This window comes from Rissa tridactyla, chromosome 1 (genome assembly GCF_028500815.1).
Source record: "Rissa tridactyla isolate bRisTri1 chromosome 1, bRisTri1.patW.cur.20221130, whole genome shotgun sequence".
In the NCBI taxonomy this organism is placed as follows: domain Eukaryota; kingdom Metazoa; phylum Chordata; class Aves; order Charadriiformes; family Laridae; genus Rissa; species Rissa tridactyla.
Genome location: NC_071466.1, coordinates 69,044,127 through 69,071,394, shown reverse-complemented (window position 1 = coordinate 69,071,394; position 27,268 = coordinate 69,044,127). Strand labels below are relative to the sequence as shown.

At 40.6% G+C, this 27,268-nt stretch overlaps 1 protein-coding gene across 5 annotated transcripts in view; it reads left to right on the top strand.

Moving 5' to 3' along the window:
- Positions 1 to 27,268, top strand: part of RASA3 (RAS p21 protein activator 3) — a 184,131-nt gene that overhangs the window by 134,395 nt on the left and 22,468 nt on the right. For all 5 annotated transcript variants that reach the window (XM_054191445.1, XM_054191454.1, XM_054191421.1 and 2 more), the window contains 4 exons: positions 15,668 to 15,748; positions 18,462 to 18,534; positions 22,847 to 22,926; positions 26,896 to 27,000. In XM_054191445.1, coding sequence (XP_054047420.1) covers positions 15,668 to 15,748; positions 18,462 to 18,534; positions 22,847 to 22,926; positions 26,896 to 27,000 — 339 coding nt within the window. The remainder of the gene's footprint in view (positions 1 to 15,667; positions 15,749 to 18,461; positions 18,535 to 22,846; positions 22,927 to 26,895; positions 27,001 to 27,268) is intronic.

Sequence of the window (27,268 nt, the reverse complement as noted above, 5' to 3'; positions counted from 1 at the left end):
CAGATTCCATGCAGCACGTTTATGCTTAGCACAGAAAGGTGGTTCCCCAGAGGTTTTAAGGCCTCTGGGCTGGTCCAGACAACTTTCTCTCATCTCACAGAGCAACATAGGCTAGGATCGGCAGATACATGCATTCATATGTAGTTAACAAAGAGGAGGGCTCCTGCAGATAGCTTTGTAAAAATCCGTAGGCTTCACTGTGGTTACGCTACCAGAGGCAACATTTAGAAGCAGTGTTCTGTATTTAGCAAGATGACATCTGACTTCCAGCATGCCTGAAGGAACAGGCCACTGAACTCCTGTTGAAAGTCAGTGTGAGCTGGGAGCTTGGCTCCCTGATCTTCCTTTGAGAATTCCAGCATGTGTATGTAATTAGTCACATTTAAATGTCTGTATTTATTCAGTGTCCCCAGCTGCTCCTTCAAGTCTTGTCTTATGTCTTGTCTCTTAGGTTTAAAAAAGCTTGGAAACATCTGCTTTGGAGAGCTTCCCTCTCCTCTCGTTCCTCCTTTTGTTCTTTCCCCCCTCCCCCGCCAGTAAATCTATACAGCTAGATAATAATGTATGTGGTTTAGTAGCCACTGCTGTCTTTCATATGTAGTAAGAGTTTTCCAGTAAGCAAAGCATGAATCTACAAATACATTAGCAGTGCTGAAATTTTATTTGATAAATGAATCATTTGTAGCCCTGGTGTGGAAGACGTGGTGGCTCTGCATTAATTTATGAATTAGACTTAAATGCCGTGTAACTCTCTTGAGAGCTCTACAAGATGTATTCCGACCATGTGGAACAAAGTTAAATAGGCTGTTTGCAAGAGTAAGCAGGAAAGGAAACAATAAGTAGATATGACATCCCTAAGATAAACACTTCAGGGGTCATTAAGAGAACAGTGACTGAGCTGTGGGCATTTAAGAGCTTTAAAAGCCCTTCTGAAGAGGAAGAGGGAGGTAAGGAGGAAGGTGTCATTTGTCAAGTGTGGTTAAAGCAGAAGGTCTCTGCCTAGGGGTGGGAGTGCTGGGGCTTGTCGATGGTTCCCAACCCTTCTCTGCCATGCGAATAGAGCACAGAGCATGCAGTGGTCAGCATCTGACCTTCCTCTCCGATTGCTTACATTGCAGATCTGAATTTCCTTGTCCATGAGCATTGCCGGAAAGTAACATGGGCATCACATTGCTTGCAGGTTGGCAACCAATGCCCTACATCAGTCTGACCTTATTTAACTATTTAAAATTCTCTTACGCAATGTGATGTTTCTAATGTTAAGGTAAATGATGCTCCATTTTGAAAATTTTAGAGGGTCAGCCTCTATGTTTCGCTAGTCACAGCTCCTGAAGAGCAAAGCCACGTGTATCAAGTCTAGTTGGAAGGGCTGAGATAATGGCCATTCCTGCTTGTGGATCAGCAGTCTGCATCCTAACCTAAGAGTAAGAGGAAAACATGATCCTGTCTTGTCTGGTGAAGGTTTGCTGTTGTCATCTGTGATTGCATTTGGAGCCACTTTGAACAACCACAGAAATGCAGTTAGTCCTTCAGTCATGGAGTATATTTAAATGCTTTTGTGTGAAAATAACACACACAGACATCATCTTTGAGTCATCTGAGGATTTTCATTTACTAACTAGCTTGTTTCCTGCTTTTCTTGTTTACATTGGAGATAGTTTACTTTCCTGTAGATAGCTATCTTCATCAGGTCCCAGGAAAAGGTAAAGAAACTGTCTAAAGGGTTGGATTAAAGAGAGAACTTGGAAATGTGTGGCTATCTTGTGTCTATGATGCTGAAGACCAAATTTTGTCTGCTTTCTGTCGTGGCTCTGTCTCTGATGCTGGTAAGAGTGGAAAGCGGAATTGCAGAAGGGGTAGCCAGCAAAGTTCTAGATAACGTTTTTCTGTGCTGTTTTGTGCTATTTTTTTTCTGAATGCCATTTTAATGCAAAAAACACTGGGACCCATTAGGTTGATGCAATTTCTTTAATATCTCCTAGTATTCCAGTTCTCTTTCAGTTGGTGGTGGTGTGTGACTTGTCAGTAGTGTAGAGCAGTGTTTGCTTCACTCTTGAGTGTGGTGTGCCATACTGTCTCTTCCTTTTCCAAATTAGAGGTGGTGTTCTGCAAAAAAGTCCACAGGAACCAGGAGGTGCTCCCTCATGGAGGCACTGTGCTGATGACAGTATTTTGTTACTATTTGAGGCAGCAGTTCTGAGTCTCAGGCTCTTTATGGCAAGGCTGCAGCTCATGTTGAGTCTGGAGGTAGCCTGAGGCCAGAGCTGGCAGTGAGTGCTCTTTCTGTGATGTTACAGCTCCCCGTGGTCTTTCCCTACATTCAAAACGGGTCCCTGAGCCACCCTGCCTCTAGGGTTTGCTGCTTGCAGGTTTACAGAACATATGTTTTTGTGTTGCTTTAGAGAATTTCTAGACTGATGCAGAGACGTAGAGTGTACAGCCATTTTTGAACTCGCTGCAGGGTCAAATGAAGCTTATTTTCCTGCCTGAAATATGAGCTGAATGAGGGAAAAAAAAAAGCGGTATTGCTGACTACAAGCAGGCCACTTTAATGTATGCATCAATCAAGTCACCTTATAGTACTTTTACAAACTTCAACTTCTGTTTGCTGCTGTTAGGGAATGCTAACGAGAGCATAAAGTGGTTTCAAGGCTTCATTTTCAATAAACTCATGCATCCATTAAAATGTGTCCCAATCTCCTTTTTCTACAGAGCATACCCTGCATCAAGCTGTGCCTTTTCCTGCAGGATTACATCTTGGTCATGCTTTTAATCTTGTATGTGTTTCATAACAAACTGGTGGGGGAATATTGCTCAGAGATTAAATCACATAGTATCTGGTATTTTTATCATGTAGTGCTGCAATACTATGGGTTTTGGGGAGTAGGGAGAGGAAGAGAGAAGGAATAGCTATGTATCTGTGTCCAAGGCTTTAGCATAGTGCATGTTTGTTTGTTTTTTTCCTTCCACCTGGCTCTGGTAGCATTGAGGTTACACAGCCTGCCATCTAAGTAGTCATCTATCCTTTCTTCTCTATCCCCACCAAAACTTCTCTTAACTATTTTGTAGCCTAAATCAAGTTAAAATTGCTCACGCTCCTTCAAACTTCACCATATCTATAAATACTGTCTCCTCCTGCTGCCAGGTTTTCCACTAAATGAAATTTCAGTTTCACCTTCTTTGGTGGTGTATTCAGTGTTTCTTCAGGACCTCTCCTCTGTTCGTGACATTCTTTGTTTACTCAAATCACAAACAAGTGTCTTTTTATCTGTAATCCTAATCAAGAGCAACTTCTTCAATTAGACCCTTTGGCAGTAGTCCACCTCCAACAGAACATGTTTTAAAGTGCTTGCCATTTTGAGGTTGAATCGTCATCACATGATTGTGGAATATATATAAAACTGAGTTCACAATTCAAGACTGGAATGTAAGTCTTCTAAATTAGTTTGTTTCAGCAGTAAGTGCCACTGTTTAAATAACGTGAGGGTACTTCCCATTTTACACAGAGTAAACATAGTCCGGGATTATAAACGGAGACAAATTATTCAAGCATAAATCCTTTTGATAAGTGAGTTTTAACTTCTAAATGTGCTTGAGATCGCAGTGTTAGGGTGGTTTGGTGGCATTAGAGAGCGTTTCTGTAGTATTCATGTTTATAAGAGATGCATGGATTTTGAGAACTGTGAATTGTTAGCACCTTGGATATGCTGACAGTACCCCAAATGTCTGCAGTTTTTACTTCACAGATGTCCTTTAATGGTGATCAGCTGGAGCAGTTCGATTAGGTTTGAGGTAGGGCGTTAGGAAGAAATTAGGTAACTGTCCTGCAACATGACCTGTATCAAAAGGCTCTTTGATGTACACAGTATTTGAATGATTGCTGGAATTCCTACCGCTTTTGTGGCAGGCACCATCCAAAACCAATGCTGGTGAAGCTTCTAAAGGAGTAATGTGATGGGACACAACTTACAAATTGCACTTTTCTCTGCAGGTTTTTTTTATTGACGCAAGAGCGACACTTGCCAAGGTGATATTTAGGTAGCAGAACTGGGAACTGGTAACATCAAGGTGTGATAAGAGTAGGTGAAGCTGGAGACAAAAAGGGAAGTCACAGGGCCCCAGGTGTTGAAGTGGGGTTTTTTTTGCAAGTATAAGGAGAGTAAAGATGTGGTACACCATGCATAGGAAATGCCCTTCATTAACTCTGATGCTCACAGAACTATTTTTTGAGAGGAAGTTATTGCACGAAGTCTGACAGTGTATGTGGTAATAATGAGAAAGTATCTCTTTCCCTGCTCCATCTGGATGAGCTAGAAATCATGTTCTTGTTTCTGGGTACATTATTGTACTGGGAGTGCAACTGGTTATGTACTCTGACCAAGTTCTTTCCAGAGTCCACAGTACTAAAATCACCAGGTGTCTACTTTCCTCCCTGCCTGTCCCCCTGTCCCCCTCACCTTCTTGGTATAAACCTTTGACTTGGATGCCATTTTCTGGCATTTTCAGTAAGAGTTGATTGTGAAATATTTCATTTGTGTTGCTAATTGCATATTTGTAACATAGAAAAGCACTTGTGAATGGGAAAGTTTAAAAGTCTTTTAGTACGCGTTTTTAATTTCATAGCACTTTGAGATCAATTGTTTTTACTGTCCCCCTCTTTTCCTTCCCACTGTACAAGGTAGTTTGCTAGTTCCTCCTTTAATCACTTGATTCTCTCAAATACAAAGGGAAAAGGGAAATATTTTGAAAGAAAATGCAAGAAGCCATTCTAATAAGCACAGAAATTGGCAAGGAGGCTGTGCTTTTGGAGGCAGTAGTGTCTGCAATTGATTTTGACTCATTTTACAGTTGACTTGCTTCCAAGCTGATGGTTTTGTAATGATTTCGTGCAAGCTTCAAACAGAAGCAAGAATTCAGCTAGACTCCATACAGCTGCAGTGACTGGCTGCACATGGTGTTACCCTTTTAGTTGTTTGACAGTTACTGCCGTATTGTCCAATGTCCTGCTCTGCTAGCCTAAACATCATGTTGGTAAGAGATGGCACAGTGTGATGGCCAACTCTTGCTATTTATGTACTGTCGAGTCAAAGGCTACAGAGAATTGCTGAATCGCCGTGTGCGGCCCTTTCCTCCCTGGGGATGTCCAATGGTGCTCTCTTCTCTACACAGCCATTGGATTTAACAAAATTCGTAGAACTGGAGTACTTTTGGGATTTCTACCACTTTTTCAAATTTTGTGGAAATCACCGACTTATTAAAAAAAACCCAAAACATCAGTGGGAGATCAATGGCCAAATGTAGACAGAAAGCATTTTCTCATAAGCCTGTGTGTTTAGGAGACCAGGCTAAAAAGGATGCTGTTAAACTCAGAAGGGTTCATAGAAGAGCTACGGGAAGAATTGAGGACCTGGTAAATGTGTCTCACAGAGGGCGAGTGTTTGATTCATGCAAGAAGAACTTCAAAGTAATGAAGCCACAGTATGCACAATATTCAGAGGAGAGTCCTTCTGGTTGTATGGTTACTTATTCCTACTACACGGATACCCAATGGTTGGAAGCTGAAGGCTAATCTAGTGGGAAACAAGTTTGTTGGGTTTCTGGGTGGGTTTTTTTTTTTGAGTCATAATCATTAATCAGTTTCCTGTAGAACATTGTAAGGATATATTAATCATTATGAGTCCTTTCAGTTAAGCCTCAATTTCTTTCAAGAACGTGCTCTGGAGATGCAGTAGACATCATGAACTCGTTGCATAACTTGACTAGCTGAGAGCTTTCATCACTGTCTTGAAAGAGGCCAGACTATGTGATCCCAGTGATCCATTTTGGTCCCAAAATATGAGGAGAAACTTAATGCAAGTACAAACTGTTTGTGTAATAAGTGGAATTGTAAAGCTGATGTGGGCTACTAATTACAGCTGGTTATACCAGAATGTGTACCTGACCATGCCCTAATTTACATCTTGTTTTTCCCTAAGAACATCTAAAGTGACAAGTCATTAAATTTTTTTTTAAAGGGTGCTTACTTTGCATTGTTTTTAATCACCAGGGATCTTAGTGCTGTACAAACAACAGTATAACCACTGGTCTGTATATATTAGCAGAGCCTTCTTGGGATGGGATATCATGGGTTTTATCTGAACCTAGGACATAACTGCTTGTGCTTCTTGGAATGAATAGCTCCATCTGCCATAGTGTAAAAAATTTAGGTAAATGAAACTTAACAAGCCTGATCTATATGTTGGTGTTTGGATAACTGAAAAAGACCCCATAGTTTTGCTTCCTGCTTTTCACAAACTGGGCGTATCTGAATGCTAATTTGTATTGAATATTACTGTCCTTTGTTTTTTCATAAAACATAATTTTTGAGGATATTATGCCTTGATTTTACTGTTAAATACCTGATACTGTGTGATTTTTATTCTTTTTTTACCTCCCCTGCTTGATTACTCCATTGTCTGTAATCACAATGACATGTTAACATCTTTCTAGTTATGTAAATCTAGACAGCATCAAGTTATTAATATTAATTTCTTGAATTCTAGTTGGAGAGCATTTTCATGTTAACCGTGACACAATTTGTATAACCTTAGCCCAGTTCTCTTCTGAAAATTAATTCAATGCATCAGCATTACTTTGGGACTCAGTTTGCAACTTAACTGCCATCAGGTTTCAGTAGTGGTGATGAATCAGCTTAATTTTAATTCCTTAATGAAAGTATTGCATGTCTAGGAAAAATCACTACCCTTTAATAATAAGTGTTGTTAATCAAGACCCCAGATCCTCTGATTATTCACATGAATGTAATCAAAAGTTGTTCTGAGTTGTTTCAAGTTGTGTTTTTAAAGCATTAAAAGTTCCACGTACCTCAAGTGTGATGAGGTATACCCAATACAGAAGGTTCTAGCCTCCATGTAGTGTTTGAAGGCACCTTTGATTGTTTACTAGGTCCACAAATAATTACTACTTTTGTTTTTAAACCGTGAGCTATTTTTTTTTTTCATTTAGAAAGGTGTATTTGCTACTATAATACATCTAATTAAATATATGATGTGAGAATCTACGTGGAGGAGTCTTCAAGGATTTATTTAGTACAGAAATCATTATACTTGGACTGGGTAGGGGTGAGAAGAAGCTGGCTGGGTTTTTCATTCTGTCAGTGCTGCTGCTCTCATTAAACCATCTCATTCCCTTGCCTTCCCTTCCAGTATGCACCCCCTGTCACCCAAAAGTTGTTGAGATTTGATCCAGACTTTCAGATGATGCATTCCCTTGGCCCAAGAGGTCTGAGTTATTGTGCCCTGTGGTTCAACTGTGTTGTGGCATGAGATTTAGATGCTTTCCTCCAATCTACTGTACTTGGTGCTCTCCCAGTTGTTACAGACGTCTATCTGTTTAGGTCGCTTACCAGCATGTCTGAGCTTTTATTTAAAATATTAACACTTACGGCGAAGCTGGGGTAGTTGTTTGACTTGGCTATACTCAGCACTTTGGAGGAAACCCTTACTCACCAGTTAGGTAGGAAACCCCTAGGTAAGTTAAGGACATGCTGCTTCTGTTTTGCTGGTTTGTTTCTTGTAGTTGAAAACCCGTTCTCCTCCCACCCCTGGGTGACTTATTTCCTTCTCTCTGGCGTAAGTTCTTTAAAGCTTCTGGTTTTGGTCTCTTCCTCTCTTACCTTTTACTTCCTTCATAGTCAGGTCCCTGCCAGTAGGCTCAAAAGCTTTTTATTTGGGTGATTTCTTGATGATTTCTTGGTAACTTCTGCCCTGCCAAGTATCACACTCCGTCTTTGTGATGAATTCCAGTCATTCCAAAATGAACTACTTAATTTTGTCTTCCTTTATCATCATATGGTTATCAGTCCGTCCAGTAGTTGCAGATGCTTGTGGCCCCTGCTGGTTGGCAGAGGGGAAAAATCAGGGTGTGCTCATGCAGTTTGGTTTGTTTCCTTATCTGCTCATGCATGTGTACAGTGACATGCAGGCATGGCCTTAAAGGAGGGATTGTGCCCTGTGCAAGCAGCTCCTTCCTGGCAGCAGGTTAAACTTGGACAGGCCTCAAGTCGGAGATTGTGGCAGTTTGCTTTCCGTAAACCCTGTATATCCATATAGCACACTGTGTGTCTTCTTGAGACTGACCTATGTTTCCAAGCAAAGAAAAACAACACAGGAGACATTTGTGTCACTGGCTTCATTATGTAGCCATAACTGTCTTTCTGTGTTCAACTGACATGCTGCCTTTTGATCTTTGGTCGTCTTTCTTTCCTCATCTGCCTGTACTGACAGTATCTCATTGGTTCCATTTAATACTGCCGTAGGCCACAGTCGGCTCAGCTAAAGCTGTTGTCTAGGCTCTAATCGTTCACTGCGTATTGTAATTGATGTCATTTTCTATTTCACTCCTTTACATTCCTCACCATGCTGCTTTAACAAAAACACTGCTGCAACTGCCTTGATATGCTGACCCATTCCTTGGCTTCCTGCCATACTACATCAGATTCAAATTTCTTCACTTGCCCTACAAGAACCAATATATTTCTGTCATTAAACAAATTCATCCTTTCCTGATTGTACCTCTTCCTTTGTGTTGCTATTCCCTTACAATTTTTGCAAGCTTCTTGCTTTTCTGCAACTTGTATTTAGGTCTTCTGCCTTCTCTGAAAATCAGTGTGTCCTAGAAACAGCTTTGCCTCCTTACTTGCCCTTTCTTTTCACTTTCTCATCATTCAGATGTTGCTCCCTCTTAATAACTGGGGTTGCAAGTCTAAGACCCAGGCAGGAGGAAATGATGATGTCAGTGCCGGTAATACTCACTGAATCAGTGCAGTTCAAAATTTCAGCAAGTTTGTGTCTTTGTTCAAGGCCTCAGGGCACAGAAGATAATTTAACCATTTTTTATATTAACCTAGCTAAAAACTTTTCTGAAGTGGCTTTTAAGAAGCTTGCGACACTTCTGTAATTGACTCATAAACTGGCTTAACTGCTAATGGATTAACTCCTTGTCCTGTGAGAACAGGATGGCTGACACACACTTTTTAGTCTGTTCTCTTTATTTAGTACAGAGCACAGATGGTACTCTGTAAATGTGTGGTTTTAAAAGTCTTTCTAGAGCTGATATTGGGAGGCAAATGGGATGTTTTGAACGGTAGCATGGAGGACGGCTCCCATATTAAGAGCAGGAAAAAGTCCATGTGATTTTTAAACTAATAATAAATGTTTAGATGTGTACTAACATGAGAAAATTTTGCACTTTATTTGAAGTGATAGTGGTTTTAGGGATGCATATGTATTGACAGTATTTCTTCTTTATATTTAATGAAACAGTTTTTACATTGTAGTTTTACTGTAATATCTCTAATATTATTTGGTCTAGATTGGGGAAGCAGACGTTGTGCTTTCATTTGCTTTCTATATATTATTGGTTGGCTTTGTATGAATATTCGTTCCTGTTTTGCTATAAAATATCTTCGGTAATTACTTGGGAAAGAAATCGTTGCTCGAACCCAAACACTAACAGTCAGTTCCTCTTCCTCTGCTGTGTCCAAAGGAAATCACCATTAACAGCCTTGTATTAACAAGAACTCTGCGTGAGTGGTAGAAATGTGGCACATACAGAGCTTTCCAGTTAAAACCAAAAGCTAATCTAGGTGGTGCGTGAGGCTGCAAAAACTGTTGTAGGTCAGCTCGGGAAGGAAACTTTGTTCAGGATAACATGAATTTAAAAACATGTTTAAATGTTTTGCTTGATTGCAACTACTCTGGACTCAACTGGGAATGGGGAAGAAAAGGCAGTACTTACGTGGGATTGCAGTTGTAATCTCAGAATTTCATAAGTTTCTGTTGTGCTTTTGGTGTGGAGTCTGTGGAGGGTATTTTAAAGAGAAAAATCAAAATAGTTGCCTGCACAGCCTGTTCCTCTGATCTGCATAATCTGTATCCAGATTTCAGAAACTGAAATGGGGGTGGTTTTGACTGTATAATTTAGGTATATAAATGTTTCAGAGCCAGTGCGTCAAATACTGTACTAAGAAATGCTCATCCCAGGTAAAGTTATGTCATTTGTTTGAATGGGGCAGGATTTCATTTAGTGCCGCGGATCTTTGTGCCTTGTTCCAGAAGAAACAGGCCGCTTGGTCAGCCTCTTGGCAAAAAAGGGTTGTGTGTTTATGTTAAGTCCTGAATGAAGGTGGGTAGATTGCTTTGTGGAAGTGAAGTGCAAGGTTTGTCTGAAGGTGCACTAACAGCAGTTCAGATGTGGCATTTGGTCAGACCAAACCCCAGGACGCTGTCTCTGAGCGTGTGCAGTAGGAGATGAAGAATTATGAGAGCATTCATATGGTGATACGCTCTTCTAGCCTCCAGAAATTTATGATTCAGGGAATTTCTGAGCTAGACGTAGTGCCTTTGTGCTTAGTAGTTGTGGATGTAGATAAATCCCGGCAAAGACCTCTAAAACACATGAATGTGAGTGGTTTATCAAGGCCCTGGTCACACGCGGACCAAGAGAATAAGGAGTCCTGGGAATAGTTGCTGCTTGCAGTGGAAGACAGAAGTCAGTTCACTGGTCTGAGAGCAGCTACCATGTGCCAGCACAGATGTGAGCTTGGCCAAGTTACACATGGAAATCTATCATGCAGCATTACCTCAAAGTTCCTCTTACATCACTGGGAATGACTAAGGAGCTCGGATCGTGATGCAGGGCTGCACTGAAAGAAAAGAACATGAATGTGGCAAGGAAAGGGGAAGCACCGCTTCTTTACTGTCAGGCTAGATGAAAAGACTGGACCGCTCTATTATGAAGTAAAAGATTAGTAGCCTATTTTATGTGCCCTGGGAAGTCCATTCACAAGGGAGACTATTCAGAGGTGCTCCATTACTCCTGAAAGACAAGGTACTCAGGAGAGTACATACGTTAAAGATGATCCTATAGTCAGTAGGTAAAAAGGAAGAAAAATTAAAAAAAAAAAAAAAAAAAAAAAAAGAGATCCGGAGAGGCTTAAGAAAGTAAGTGGTATACCCAGTGCTGGGGAATGTGCCTTACCAAACAAGTATTTAGCATAAGCCAAAGATGCATTGTTTTGATGACGGTTCTGACAAAACTGCCACAAAGTTTGCTTTTAAGTTGATACTTCTCTGTCTGGTCAGGCTTACCACACAAAGTACTGAGTGTTCAAGAAATAATTAGATCACTAGAGCAATCAAGGAGGAGGAAGTCTCTTGTCTTTGAAATTACACAGAGAAGAACCTGAGTACGGCCAAAAAATATGCATATGAGATGGGACAAAGCCTCAAGATTAGGAAACGAAAGAGAGGTGGAGGCTGGAAACAGATTATTGTGATACATCAGTAGACTTGCCAAGCATTATTATTGATCCCAGGAGCGCAATATGTATGTGAAAGCAATTAAAATACATGGATTGTGTACAGTAATAGAAAGCGAGATTGTGTAGAAGAAAAGATGTATTTATTTTCTGTTGAGGAATCACAGTGAGAAAACAGTCTGATTTGAGAAAAGAATATGGGAATGGTGTGCTGTTCCCGACCCCAGGTTGAAACTGGGGGAAGAACTGAGCCTGACAACGTACATTGGAAGTGATTTGGTCTGCAGAGAACAGTAAATATGCATACATGTTTTAAGAACAGCTATGTCCCTTCTGGTTTCTTTTCTCTGTGTCCGTTTTTGTGTTGGTTGTCCATTCTGGCACACAAGGATGCCAGTGACACATATGCACCCTGAAAGCCTATAATTTTCAAATAATTTTTGTGATTCCAAGGAAGGGGTGTGGAACGCCCACAGGCTTGGATCATCCTGATGTTGCTCGCCTGTGAAGCCTGGTTTTGAGTATGCTTGTGTGTAGGGGCTGTCTCGGAGACTACAGCCCACAGCTCTTGGTTGGCAGCCCAGAGGGAGAAGGAATGCCTGTACTGTCAGATGTGAGCTGCTTAGTCTTTGTTGAAAAATCTTTTCTTGTTTCAAAACCTTCTCTCCCTGCCTCCCTCTCAACTTTTCTGTAATCATGTAATTTAAAGGCAAGAGGGGCAGGCTCATGGTGTGTTTGGGTTTGAGGTTTGCTTTTACCCTCTGGGAATTTTCCATAGCTTATTTACTCTTGTGAAGGTTTGGTCATGAACCACATTGAAAACTGAAATGTCTTGTTCCTTGAAACCTGTTAATTTTATAAACCACAAGCAAAATATAGTGAGGCAGCTGCATTGAGAGTTTTCCCATATGACCCAGCAGTAACCTTAGCCCAGCCCGGACAAGGCTAGCTGTGAGGGATGGCTTGCCCTGCCCCAGCTGGGCTTGAGATGGCTCATGATCAGAAACTACCAGTTGGGTAGAAAAGATTCTAGCAGCCACCAGACAGTTTTCCTCTGGGGCCTGATGAGTCAACTTGTAATTCTTGAATAATCTTGATTGCCTAGGCTTTTTTTCATTATCCTGGTACACGTATGTTAAATTAATTCTGCACCTGATTAGAGCAAAGGTGTTTCATTTTTACTGGCTTTATTCACAGCTTCCCAGTGCCCCCCCTCCAACCCCGAGATTATACCTTTGTTAACATTTATTTTCCTATGTTTTTTCATCTAATCCAAATATGAATTGTCAGTCTTAATAATGCGATACCCATGTGACAGAATTGAGGCTCCATTTTATCGTGTCTCTGGGTAGCTGTCATTTGGTTATGGCTTTTTTCCTGCTTGCCAATTAAGGCCAGTACTTTGGTACCAGGTTGGGAGAGGAGCAGTGTTAATTTACCTAGCAACTTTCCCATGAAACGAAAGCAGCTCTAGGATTACATTTTCCTGCAACTAATGAGGCTATACTAACATGACTTGGCCAGACCTGTGCCTTGTTGAATTTTATTGTCTCTCCCCACAATGGTTAGTAAGATATAAGAACAAAAATGAACACCTCTCCAGACATAGCCTTCCTTCCTCAAAATCCAAAGTTTTCAGTCTTTTGCCTGCTTTCTCCAGCATCCTTAAACAATATTTTAAATTACCTGAAAGGCTTGGGATACATTTTATGTCTGCGTCTGTTTCCTGTTTTCCCACATTTTGTTTCTTTCAAGGTTGTTTTTGCTTTTCTTATTCCAACTGCACACAAAGAAATGTCTTACTGTTAGGTCATCGTGATTGTATGAGAACATCTGTGTATTTTGATTTTTCTTTGTTTTTGTTTTTTGTTTCTGTTTTTCCCCAGAGAACATAAAAACTACCCTACTGTGTTAAATGCCCCTGTAATCTGGCCTAGTACTGTTTCTGGTATTTGCTGGTGAGTGGTGCTTCAAATATGGTATGATTGGTCCAGTGTTACACCCCTGTCAGTCAGCAATTTGAGCTTTCCTGAGCTGGAGGAGGCTTCTGGACCATTAAGCTTTAATAGCTGCCTACAAACTACACTGAATGAGTTCATGTAGCCCTGGTTTGAATCCATGTGTTCTTTTGGCCTCCATGACATCCCATGGCAATAAGTTTTGCAATTTCATTATGCATTGTGTGGAAAAAGTACTTCCTTTTGTTTATTTTAAACCTGCTGCCTGGTAATTTCATTATGTGCCCCTTAATTCTTTTGTGAGGAAATGTTCTTCACACCATTCATGATTTTGTAAGCTGTTCGTGAATGGATAACTTGTGTTTTCTGAGCTGGAGAGTACAAACCTGGGAGAGCCACAAGCAAGTAGAAGTCATCCTGTTGTTCTTCTCCATGTTTTGTAGAGCACTCACAATTCAAGATATACAAGTGCTGAATGATTTATGTTGCTGGGTTCTCTCTGTCCACCTAATCATACTGTTTGTCTTTTTCACCATTGATGATGGTTGATGTGATAACTACAGAGGACTAGCCACAAACAACATAAAAAATTCTTTTATGTGGCAATATGAAAATAGGTCCTATCATTGTATATGTGTATAGTTAGGGTATGCTTATTTTTTTTATGTGGATAACTTCACACTTGCCGTCATTCAGATCCATCTGTGATTTTTATTGTGTAGTGATTTATAACCTCTACATGTCCGCAAGTGTAGAACATGCTGTCTGGGATCACTTTCTATTATCTGCATATTTTTGAAAGGACTGCTTTTATTAAAAAAAGAAGCATACTGTCTCTGAACATGCTTTCTCTGTGTTTGAATTTCACATAGCTCTTCCTGTATGGATGAGAGCTGGCTTGGAAACCATTCATCAACAGCAGAAAATTGGCTGACTGCTAAAAAGCCATTGAGCTCATTTTAAGGATCTTACAGGCTGCCTTAAGGAAGCAGTGGAAGGGGTTGGGGGGTTGGCACTGACACTTGGTGTACCATTGTTCTGTTCAAACAGGAAGGTGTTCAAGCCACATCTCAATCTTTGTGTACTTCCTAGGACTGTGTGAACCTATCTAGATTGTACCTCCTCTGGTACAAAACCGATTCCTGTATCGGTTCAGAATGTTAACTTTTTTCTTCCCTTTATGCAGAGTACGTCATAGGTCTGTAGTTAAACTGTATTTGAAGTCTACATCTTATGTTACCAAATAACTTGCTTTGTGGATAAAATTGTGGAGCACTATCTGTTACTGAATTTTTCTCTATTGATTTTTTAATATTTTTTTTTATCGAAGTTGCTGTCTCTGAAAGCAGTAAAATGAATATTACTTTTTGTGCTGATTTTATAGCACCTAGAAGTTTGCAAGGTATTTCACACTGCAAGTATAGTACTACTTACCTGCCCAAAGAGCTTCAGAGTTTGTCTTCACCAAAATTTTCCAGTTTTAATTGTGCAAATACATCAGCCCAGCAGACTTACCTGTTGGAAGCAGAACTTGTTTCAGGAGTGAGAGTCTTGGCAACCGGCTTGTCTGCCTTTGTTTCCAATTGGTGCTACATTCCTCAGTGGGTTTTAACTTGTTAAACGTGAAACGCTTTTTCATTGTTTTTTGGGGTTGTGTTGTGTGGTTTTTTTCTTTTTTTAATAAAGAGAAGCTGGAATGAGAGTGCAAAAGTGCAGATTTCTCACCGTGGCTTGCAGCAAACCCCAATTTGTTCTATTTTGTCCCTCCAGTGTCTCTTTGACTTCGTCATTGCAGAGCTGCTGAATGTGTTTCTTCAGTTTGCTGTTTAAAAGTTTTATGGAGAAAGACGGCTATTGTCATACTGTCTACTGGTCCGTAGTTAACTCACCTTTACAAATAAGCCCATGCCAAATCCTGTCAAAAGCACTGAGGTCTTCATGAATGTGATTCTGAGAAATTACTTGACTACTGCTGGGATCTGTCTGTGTCGGTTTATTTAATCTTTTGTTACAGAAGTAAATTTTGGTTATTTATTTTTTTTGTGTGTGAATAAATTGTCACAGAATTTTAAAGTGCTGACAGCTCCCATCTTGACAGCAGACTCTTATTTCATGAACCTTAAGTTGTTGTACTTGCATAATAAGAATCCTTTGAGTTAAGGTTTCTCTGTAGTTTAACAGTATTTTTGACCCTATTAAAGTTAGTATTTAAGACCAAAATGTGTTTTCAAGTTTAGCTATAAATTTGAAGGCTTGTGCTTAGTGACATTTCAATTCCCTAGTGTAAAGTATTATGAAGCGGGAACAGGATGAAAATGCGTTGCTTTTATTTTCACTCCAGTCTCTTCCTGTTTCATTGATTTGATTGTCGCATTTTCTTCTTTTCTAGAGTTTTAGAGTGCCAAGGGCTGCCCATTGTGAACGGGCAATGTGATCCCTACGCCACTGTTACCTTAGCAGGACCCTCCAGGCAAGTATTGCACATACAAGAGCTTCCATTTTATAAGAATGGTTTCTGTTTCCTCTGTCTACTAGAAATTTGCATTCTCAGAAGGACATATGGGAGTATTTAGACACCACTAGAATACATTAATTGTTGATGTGTGCATGTACGAACTACTGAATTATACAAGAGTAAGTAATTTGAGGCTTGTTTCAGTTTTGATTTATGTAAAGGTCTGAATAATCCCTGAATAATTTGAATATCCTGGAGTATGTAATTTGTGGTTAGCCTTAATTTGTACGTCTTCTCACCTCACAGTTGGAGGCCAGTTTTTGAGCAAATTTATTGCCTAATTTTGGGCAGAGGCAGAAGAGAAAGCCGAATACATCAACAACTTGCAGAGTATGCACGTTTGTATGTGAATATTTAGAGCCTTTTCACTTTCAAGGTGTGGCAAATTAATGTGTATGTTGAAAGCCCTAGGTGTCTCAATGCTACTATTTGATATATGTAATAGCATTGATAAAATTTGGAATGAGGTTTTAGTATTAAATTCTCCTGTTCTATTATAAACATTTCCCGTGCTATTGGGTGTCACTGTTCTGTTTCTGCTTATTTAGAGTCATCTTTTATGTCTGTGCCATGTTAGAAACAAAACAGCACTGCTGTAACCTCAAAGAATCCGATTTGGTACCATGGGTTATTCATAATATTTTACAATAATTTATTGAAAATATTATAAATAAGATGCATTCTTGACAAATACTTACCTTGCATGCAGAGGAGTCTTTGAGACTGGTCTGTATTCTTTGTCTTTGTCTAGGTGTGTTATGCCTTATCTCCATTAATGAGCTGTGTATTTGAGTTGTATGCTTTGATGTTTTAAGCCTATAACTTGTTTCATATGGTACTAGGTGACTATTACTGAAACTGTAAGGACATTTTTTGACTACTCCTGAATGTCCAAACTTAGCCTTTGTCTGCTTCCCTCCGCCCCCCAGTCTGGATAACGTATGACAACTGACAATGTTATTTCCCTTCAGAATAAGGAGCATAGCCTCATCATATTCCTATCTGTTTTTTTGGCGGGGGGAGAAGGCTTGCCTCCTATCTCCAGCAAGCAGCATGCAGCTTATTCTCATCCACTGCTTTGTAATTGCCCAATAATTGTGCTTGCCTTAATCGCCTCCCGTTCTACATCCTGCTTCCCAGTCCCCTCCCAGATGGGCTTATCAGTAAAGAGGTTGATTGGCAAGTGTGACTGATGAGATGGGATAGGCAATCCGCCCTGCGTCCTGGAGGCGATTAGTCTCTTATCTCTCAGCTCCTCCTAGGAATAGTGGGATATTCTTAATCTGTACATCATTCTTCTCTCTGGATTTTTCAACGCCTCTCCTTTTAAAGTAGGAAAGCTGCTTTATTCTACTGCATTTATGCAATGCTGGTTTCAACAAATGTGCTGCTGTTTATTGTGTGATTTGTACTTACAGAGCCATCGGACTTCCTGACCAAAACTATTTCTATGCCTGTATTATATATGGGAAAACATTGTATACTGGTGGACTGGCCCATTCAAGTCACACAGAAAGCCTGTACCAGCACTGGGAATTAGACCCAGCTTTGCTTGACCTCTGTAAAAGAATATGTAGAGTTGTCCTGTTAATATAAGCAGTTACAAGCTATCTAAGCAGCTTTGCTGCATGAGAAATGGGGGATAGATTCTGGGATGAAATGATTAGTAGGTCAGTTTTCCACATGGCTGATGCGCCTCTCCATCTGTGTCTGTTTTATCTATGCCTTCTTATTACTGCACACAGGACATTGCGTGACACAGGACAACACACAGCTTTTCGCGTGTAGGTAATGAGAACAAACCAAGCGTAGGTTCATAACATTTGGAAATCATCAAGCAGCTGTTGGCTGGCCTGTGTGAAATGCATTGGCTGGCTTTAGCCCAATGCCAAGCAGTTAGATGTCTGTATTCTAAAAGGCAGGCGCAGGCGGATGGCAGTGCCCATAGAGGATGAATGGGCAGTGCTGAACTTTGTCAGGCCTGTTGCCCAGTGAGTGGTTTGAGGGGAGGGCTGCCATGTCTTTTTCCTACAGAGCAGTAGAAATTAAGAGACTTCTGCTCAGCCCTGCTCATAAGAATTCAACAACATAACATTAACTTGGTGCTATTGGGGCTGCAGGGAAAAGGGCAGTAATATAGCAATAAAAATACACTTCCTGAGAAAATCATTCTGGTTTTTTGTTAATTTAACACCACTGAAAAGCATGCATTGATTCCTCAGGGCAGGATTATAAAATATAAAACACAGAAATAGCTATGTCAGTCTCCTCTGCTTTTAAGGTATGAGGAATTTTTGAGTCACATCAAGACTGAGACCATCCCCCTCCTTCAAATGTTACTGCTCAGACCCTCATTCTTGCCAATTGCTTTGTACAAATATAAGATTCTTCTGGATCAAGCAAGTGACAAAATCAGGGTTCAAGGACTTGTTTTTAAGGGAGGATAACAAACTGTGCCTACTGCCACTTTAGAGAAATAGGCATGCAGTGAATCCCTCTCTTAAATGTATGCAAATGTGTATGCCTTGCTGTGCTTGGAGCCACATGGCATTCCAGTTTTATCAGATAAATCAAATGGATGACTATTTGTTCCTTGGTGGGTCTGTTCTCAGATCACACTTCTGCTAATGTTGTTTCTTACCTTTTTTTTTTTCTTTCCTTAATTCAGATCGGAAGCCAAAAAGACTAAAGTTAAAAAGAAGACCAACAATCCACATTTTGATGAAGTGTTTTATTTTGAGGTTGGTATTTCAAAGGAACGGGTGATAAGCTGAAATACTATACTGTAGATAGTTGGCATGGCATCCTGCTCCATGTTGTGCCAGCTGTCTTCTTTGGAGACTGTTTCAAAGTGTGGTACAGGGGAAAGAACTACCCAGGATCAGACTAACTGTCTGCTGAGGGAGCAGTATATTGCTCAGGTGCTCTGTAGGAAAAGCTTCAAGGCGGGCACTTCTGAGCAGTGGGCTTTACACTCCATCGCGACTCACCCCAGGAGAGTTTTGAAAAGGAAAGTTAAAAACAAGATTTAAAAAGGAAAAAAAAAGATTTATTTTTTTTTTTTTTAGCCTGTGGTTTTATAGCTGCTCCACCCTGTCTTTCCCAGTCAATGGGAGGATGGTTATCTCCTAGAAACACTGAAAATTGCAGAGGAGAAATACACTTAAACTGGATGTTCTGGCTGTACCAATCTGCTGCAATACCAGTGCCTTTCCTACCAAGTGGGTGAAACCTCTAGAGCTTTATTTAATACAGAGCAATTTTAACAGGTCCAGTTAAGACAAAGTATAGCTTTTATGAAAGTGCTCATTTTGGCTCTTTCTGGCAAGAGTAGCTGTAATTGTGGTGTGTCCATACATATATGTGCATGTATTTATAATTTGGATACCTCTTGAAACTCTTCATTTTGTCTTCTAAAGTATGTGTATCTTTCTCTTTCTCTTTGACATCTTAGTCCCGGTCTATGCTTAGCTGTTCTATTTCAATAGATTACTCAAGAACATATCTGGTGTAATAAAGCTGATGAAAAGGCGTAGCAGTACAGTGCAGTTGGCATATCATTGAAAAGCCCTTTCTGGCCATACAGCTTGCATCATTCAGGTCCCATTTGCATTAGAGATTGTTGCTGGTATAGAGATGGCACCTAGGGATGTGTTTTCTCAAGTCAGTTCAGGGGCACAGGCAGCCACATCAGGAAGGAGAGCTGGGGAGGAGGAGCCATATGAGTGCTGTTACACTGTGCAGATCTGAAATGCACATAGCATTCTTGGCAGTGCCAGTGACGGGCTTGTTGCTGTCTTCCTCCTTCTACAAACCACTGTCTTTGCCTAGAAGCTGATGGTTGTACTAACTAATCTGAGTTGGTCATACCAGCAGAAATGTTCTCTTGTTGATGTAATGTATTTGGATTTGAGGAACAGATATAGCAAGTTCTTTATTGGCACTGCCAATAAAGGGTGGAAGCCCTGAGGGTTAGCCAGGGTAGCTAGCTAAGGTCATCCTTTCTCTGCTAACCCAACACATCTCTTCCTAGGATATAACTTCCCTGCGGGCTTAACTTTAGCTAGCAGTGAGCCATTGTGCCTGCTTGCCTGACTCCGTGAGACTCTGTGGAGGTGCTGCATGGGCATGGTTGGTGGGGTCGAGATCCCATGGTACTGAGCACCGAAACGGCACTGAGGTGTCTGTGTCTTTTCTCAGGGCTGCCCAGGATTTCAGTCCATCACCTGGCCCAGAGCTGCGGCCTTTGGCAGTGACACAAGAGTGATGCTATGTGTAACTAAACTACAATGGGCTTCCTTATTCTTAACGTGGGCAGTTCTGGAGGCGTTTGTCAGCAAGAACTTTTTCACGAGAATGTAATCCATGAATTCAGACTGTAAAGCACAAAACTTCACCTGTCTGATTCCTCAGCCATATATGCACTGCAGAAACAGCAAACGTTTGGTATTTAAACACTGAACTTCACAGGTGGTGCCACATTGGGAGAGGAAGGAGAGAAACAGAAAGCATCTTCCAGCTGGAGTTGTGGAGGGGGCTGGAGGCTTGCTTAGCTTGCCTTTATGCTGAGAGCTGGGTTGCGTGCAAGTATCAGCAGAAGCAAGACCTGAACTCAAGCCTGTGCCCCAGTTGTTCTGCTAACTCAGAGCAAAATGTTTTCTGTGTGGGTAAGAGCAGAGCTGGGGAAATGTCTGAATCAGCCAGAACTCTGAAACATAAACATACCCTTAGTGCAGACAGAGCCATCATAGATTTATGTCATTTTGAGAGTAGTTAGTACATATCAGGCTAAATGTCTCCAAGGAACAAGGTTCAGTAGAACTGCTATGACTGGGAAATACATTCACTAATGAGACATGGGCAGACCCGTGGCTGGTGCATGCTATCAGAGTGCTCTGATTCCTGTGGAGCTGCCCAGATTCATGCTGTTGACAGCGGTTTCACTTACTGCTTCCAAACAGCTTCATCAGCTTTCCTGCAGTCTGCTAGCACAGGGATTGGTTATGCCTCCAAGGAAGAAGCTGATCTGTAAAAGGCAGTGAATGGGTGCTTTCCTTTCTGCAACCAAAAAGTTGCCCAGATTTAATTTTCTGAATGGAAAATAGCTTATCATTGGCTTGGGAGATCTAAGGGCTTATTTAAGGGGTGCACTGAGCGAAACTTGCACCTGATGGTTAGGAGCCATTTTCACCACCGCTCCAGCTGCAGCATGGTGTGGGGGCTTGGAGCTCTACATGCAACTACAAGAAAATGCCCCTCTTACGGGAACTGAAGGCGGTAGTGCTGGGGACCTGTTTGCAAACCTGCCTGTGCTGAAAAAAAATGAGCAGCTGATAAATGACTTGCCAGCTTTGCCTGAAGAAAGGGACCAACACAGCAGAGTTGCACCCCTTTTTTGTAAAATGGTAGGTGGCAGCTAGTTTAGCATTGTGGACTGGGAGTTCCCTCATCTCCAATTCCATCCTTGGAATGGATGGACTTCATACAGCTGCTTTTTTTGGAATACCACTCCTGAGCTGTATTAATCTGCACACTAAGCCGTCATACAGGTGAACAGACAGACCTTGTGCATGCAGACTCCAGCAGAACTTCTCAGCAAAGTGTTTACTTAAAAGGGATGTGCCATAAGTTACACCTATGCTGTAACTTTAACAACTCATGTGTTACAGATAATAAAAGACTTAAAACTACTTTGCTTCCTTATTAAAAATTACACCATTAGCTTCCCAGTGGTGGTAGAAAATGTCATTTGCAGTTAACATAGCACAGTTTGCACTGTATGTAGGTAAGAAAATTTGTGCCAAGCTGCTGAAGTTGTGGGCTGTATTTAAATCCTCTGTGCTCTTGGGCTTATAGGTGCATTTGTTTGAACTAGTTTAGAGGGTTGGGTTTCCAGTGCTGCTAGTACTTTTTAGTTTTTATGTATCGCCTTGAAAATGGTGTCTGCCTCACATACACACAGAAAAAAGGCTTTGTTGAGTGTCTCGTGCTGAGGATTCTTCTCTGGTTCCTCTCCACTTTGCAGCTATATCTTTGCCTCCCTTGTTTGTACCATCTGCATCTGATGTACAATATAAAACCAAGCAGTCAAGTTTACAATAAAAACTAGATTTTGTGAGTGGGAAGTATTAAGCCACAAGTGCGTTTAAACCTACAATAAAGTTCAGCTTCTGTGTGCAGCCAGGAGCTGAACCCACACATCATACACACTTGCATTTGATCAGTTCCTGCTGTGGTTTCAGCTGGGTGGGGTGGCCTTTTTCTCAAGTTTCTGACATACTGTACAAAAATACAACCATCAAAGTCTTTCTATAATCATGCTAGAAAACAAATTTGAAGAAATGTTGGTACAAAACTTTTTTTTTTTTTGCTTATGCTCTACACTTTACAGCTATCTTCCCGCTATTTTCCACCCATCCTTTGCCATTTATCAGTCTTGCAAATGTGGTTGATGAACTGTGCACCTGGTTCTACATTCTGATATGCATAACACAGCCTAGTATCTCTTGGACAATTCATCAGCTTGGTATTTTTTTGTATGGGCATGGTAAATTGACTTCCAGGACATCAATACAGGCAGAACTTGCCAATTTTAATTGGATCCACTGTAAAATGTTTTTAAGAGTGGTTTTGGTTTTTTTTCTCCTCTTCAGAGTGCCTTGGGCCATCTGTTTTACAGCTGTATTTAAACCCCAATTATTAATTGCCTTTTTATTTCCCTAGAGAGATTGTAAAAGTGGTACTCCTTTCCGTGATTTTTTTCTTTTGTCAATGTAAACTCAAAAGTACTGTAGTGATGTTAAGGTTGTCCTTTCTCTGTAAATCAACTATGGAGTATCTAATTACTCTTGGATATCACTGTGTGACCACCACTTTTGTATAGTCAGGAATCTGTTTAGTCAACAGGTTTATTCACATGCGTGAATGTTTTCAGAATCAGGACTCAAGTCACTGCTGATAGTCAAAGGCTGTGATCTTCCAGAGCTTTGTACAAGTAACATTGGAATGCTTTTGTATCAGATCAAGTTGTTAAAGTCTCCTGCTTTTTATTAGGTCACAAGACCCAGTAGCTACAACAAGAAATCCCATTTTGATATTGAAGATGTTGATGAAGTTGACAAAATGGAGATTAGGTAATATAAATCACTTTATACTAATACATTTGTCTTCCAAAGTTGTGTAACTTTGCAATAGACTCAGTTTTCAAAGTGGCAAGCATGGGTTTACTGTTGATAAATCAAGATGAGTCTTCCTCACTGTATCTGTATGTTCATTTACCTCCGCTGTCCTGTAGATTGTATCTGAATATGTGTGATGGTTCTGCTGGGGGGGAGATCCTTATTATTTTCCTTGGTATCCTATATACACTCATTGTGTATACTAATGTGTGGTTGTCATTAAGCATAGCCTTTTATGTCGGGGCTCCCCTTTCCTCCCTCCCTCAGTTCCCCAAGAGAGCCCAGAAGCTCTATGATGCTCTCAGTTAAGGGTCTGTTTTCTTTTATCACTTTATTTTAGCAACCCATATAAGGTCCTTCTTCTCTGAAAGGAAACTCTTGAACTCAGAGTTTCTCTGGGGCAGAGGCAGTTTCTCTTCTCTTTAGTCTGCAAAACTTTAACCCCTTCTTGCGAGGCTGTGTCTGATACATGTGAAATCCATTGCACAGGAAAGAAGCAACTCTAATTTCACAAACAAAACAGCACCACTCTACTCCCTGCCACCCACTTAGTACTGTTTTGAAAACTGCTGAGGCCTGTCAACAGTGTCTGTGGGGACAGGTGAATAGAAAGAGTGGAGAGGAAACAATAGGAGGTGCAAAACCTAAAGGTATCATGTGTCATACCATCACATACATTGAAACTTAGAGACTTAGGCCATCTGGTGATGTGGATGCACTGTAGCTGGAAGCTGCTGTATCAGCATCAAGTGGTGAGAAATCTTTATGTTAGGATTTGGAGGGAGAAAGGCTGAGGGAGAATGGTGGCACCCCCTTCCTCCCCAGGTATTCCCACTAGAGAGGTGGTGAGGGCTTATCTCCCAAAACATTCCCTAGTCCCTTCAGAAGCACAATTGGCTGTAAGGAAAGGAGGGGAGACCAGGAAGGGGAAACAATACTTGCTCCCAGCAAGCAAGACGCATCTGTGTTCACAAATGAATGGATGAGGGCTGTTCTAATTTGGTGGTCAGCTGCTGATTCATGTAACCTGTTAGTGTAGTATTGCAACACTACAGGACCATTAATGGATTTGTGTTTGCCATGGCTCTGTGAGATAGGAAAGCGAAGCTTCATATGTGAGAGAGATGGGAGCTGTACTCTGTTTCTCCGAGGACATCTGTGTCAGGCAGTGCAAAGGTAACTGGTTTAAGGGCAACCCCCAGCTAATTCATGGGAGAAAGGGCAAAGGTCCAGATTCAGTGCCATGCTGCTTTGGTGGTGTCAGTGTTGCAGCACAGCAGATGACCTAGTCCTAGCACAAGACCATACTTCTGCTAAGCTTTGCATGGTGCAGGCAGGTATGAAGTAACGTGTCCCATATCCCATGGGATGTGTGTGATGGAATGGGCAACTGACCAGTGTCTTGGAAGTTCCAGTCTAGTCTTTGTAACCATGATGCGCAGACACGCACTGATTTTAAATGAAAGCTAGGATTCTCTGATAGCTTTGTGATTCTGGAAGGGGACCCTAGGCATTGGTGGACAGCAGTTACTCATTGTTTAATATTTCATTTGATTTTTATTTTGTACTGCCAGACGAAATGGAATGATATAGTTGTTCTACATTTTCTGGAAAAATAACTGTCTGCAATGATAATGTATGTGGAGCTGAGCTTCAGAAAAGTCTTTCAGTCCTTAAAACCAACACATAGTGTGGTAAAGATGAATAGTTTGTGAGGAGGCTTACAAAATAGTTGGGAAAAGATTAATCACTCAAATAATAGACAAAAGCAGATAAAGCATTAGTTGTGGTTGGGCAAACTCTTTGCTCAGAGGTTTTGTCCCCTGTAGGACAGAGTGTTTTTGTTTCTATCTCAGGTTCCCCTTCCACCCCCGCTCACTTCCTCTGGTCTATTTAGTCAGTCAGATTGCCCCCATGCCCTCTGGACGGATCATACAATTTATGGGTTTGGGGGTTTGTTTTCTTTTTCTCTCCTGAGAAAAATACCATTCCACAGGGTAAAGAGGAGACTTAGTCTCTCATGATTTCTCTCTAAAGCTATGAAAGTTTCTCTTTTTGAGTGGGTGTAGGAAGTTGCAGGCAGGGCATATCAACACTTAGGGACCAGATGTTCTCGTGAAATTCATTGTTTCTCCTCCCCCTCTCTGTTGTTTCTTTCTTTGACTACAGTCTGACCAGTTTCAGAATAACACTTGGCATAATTTGCCTTTTAAACAGCTCGGGAAACAGTAATCTTTTAGCCTCTGATGTCTGTGTATTATGATTTTAAAAATGCTACTTATGCTTAATACTCCAAGGGCACAAAATAATAATTTCAGAATTTGCATGCCTACTTTGCTTACTGTGTAGTGTGAGATCCACCTTGAGTTGTTAGTTCCTCTCCTACAGATCCTTTGCACTGATTTTTTTCTGTAACTTAAGTTGCTGGGGGGGAACACCCTTTGGCTGCGTATGTTTGAAAATGTTATTGCTAGTGGGCATCTTGAAAGAATTTGGATGAACTAGAAACTAGTAGCCTGTAAATGCTTGGTAAATTTTGACTATGTGTAAATAAACTTCTCAAAAGATTCCTCTCTTCCTGAAGCTGCTTTTAGCCATCTGAATTAGTTAGCAAGATAGTAACCAACCAGATATGGAGAAAGAGGAGAGGAGGATGAATTCTCAAAGAAGTTTTTTTCCTTTTGGGGAATTCTTGCCCTGCAGTAATACTGTCAAAATATCAGAGTTTGAAAAACTTTACCCAGCAGGCATGCAGTGTGAGCTGATGGTATGTCTAGTGTATGAAACTTGATGCATGAGACACTGTTGAGAGATACAGGCCTCAGAGGATTTAAAAGTGGCGTCCTCTGCATTTGCATAAGGTAGGATAAACCTTCAGCAGGACTATCAACATCCATTCCTTGACAAGCCTCCTGTGACTTGCTTGAGACTAGGAAGGTTGTGCAAATACATCCATAATTGGAAGACTTTGCACCTTATCCAAATTAAAGTTGCTCTTCTAAAAATCTTTATTGTTTGAAAACTTGTATTTTTTCCCATATATCTTTTTTCCCCAAAAGTTTAAGGCACATTCAGTCTGTCACTTAGCTGTGAAATTCTCAGCTAAGCATGTTTTATAATAAAATGCCACTCAGAGGAAACCTTAAAATATGTACAGAAACAACCACCCTGGAGTTTGAAACCCTTGCTTCAAGGTGGGGATTGTAGCATTTACCTACAAATGCCAGGTTAGACACGAGTACTTCTGCTTTCAATCTCAGTGCAGTTGTTTAACATCCTAATGTTAAAGAGCATGTGAAAGAGAAGGAAATACCATCTAGAGATACATACCAGAACTTCCCAAACATTGAGAGACTGAGTGCCAAAAATTGCGTAGGCTTCAGTCAATACACAATTTATGCAGAATGGTAGAACTGTCCTAAGGTTTTGAGTATCTGTACAGAACTAGTTTAGGTGCAACAGATTTGTAAGCTTGTAGAGCACTGGGAAGGACTGTGTAGACAGTATTCAGCCTAACTCTGTAAAGCTGCCACTTAGCTGCTAGTAATCCCAAATTAGACCGGGACTAACAATATGGAGTCCTTAAATATCTCTGCACTTTTTTCCCCTGGTGTCCATTATCTGGGATAGCCAAACAGCCCCCTGAATCTTTATCAATACGGACTGTGGAAACAGTATAGATGAGGGAAGGGTAGTTTAGATGATTTTTTTCACTGATGTTTCATGGAGGTGAATTGCAAGGCTCCAGAAATCTAAGGTAAGGTGGTCTCTTTACTGTTTGGAAATCATTGTTGTACAGTTTCAAGACTTTCTAGCTCATAGGCTTGAGGGGAAAAAAAAATAATTGAAAACTACGTTGGGATTATTTGTTTTTAATATTTTTATTTATTATGAAACTTTTAAAGTTATTTGGTTTTATTACAGGGTTGATCTTTGGAATGCCAGTAACTTGAAATTTGGAGACGAGTTTCTAGGAGAACTGAGACTCCCTTTGAAATTTCTCCGACAGTCTAGTTCTTATGAAGCATGGTATTTGACATTTTTCTTTTGGAGAATAAGTAGAAACATATGTCTGCTGTGAAGACTTAAGAGTAATTACTGCTATGTGATAAAGTTTAAATGGATTTAATTTGTATCTTTTTTTGTAAGCAAGCCAAAGTAATCTTAGCAAATGTAAGAACAAGAAGTTTTGATAATGTGATATACAGAGATTTCAGTCTGCCTCTGTATTGCATGTGGGAGTTCTAATGGCTTTATGATATTATTTACTGCAGTTCATCAGCAGTGCCGTAGTTTT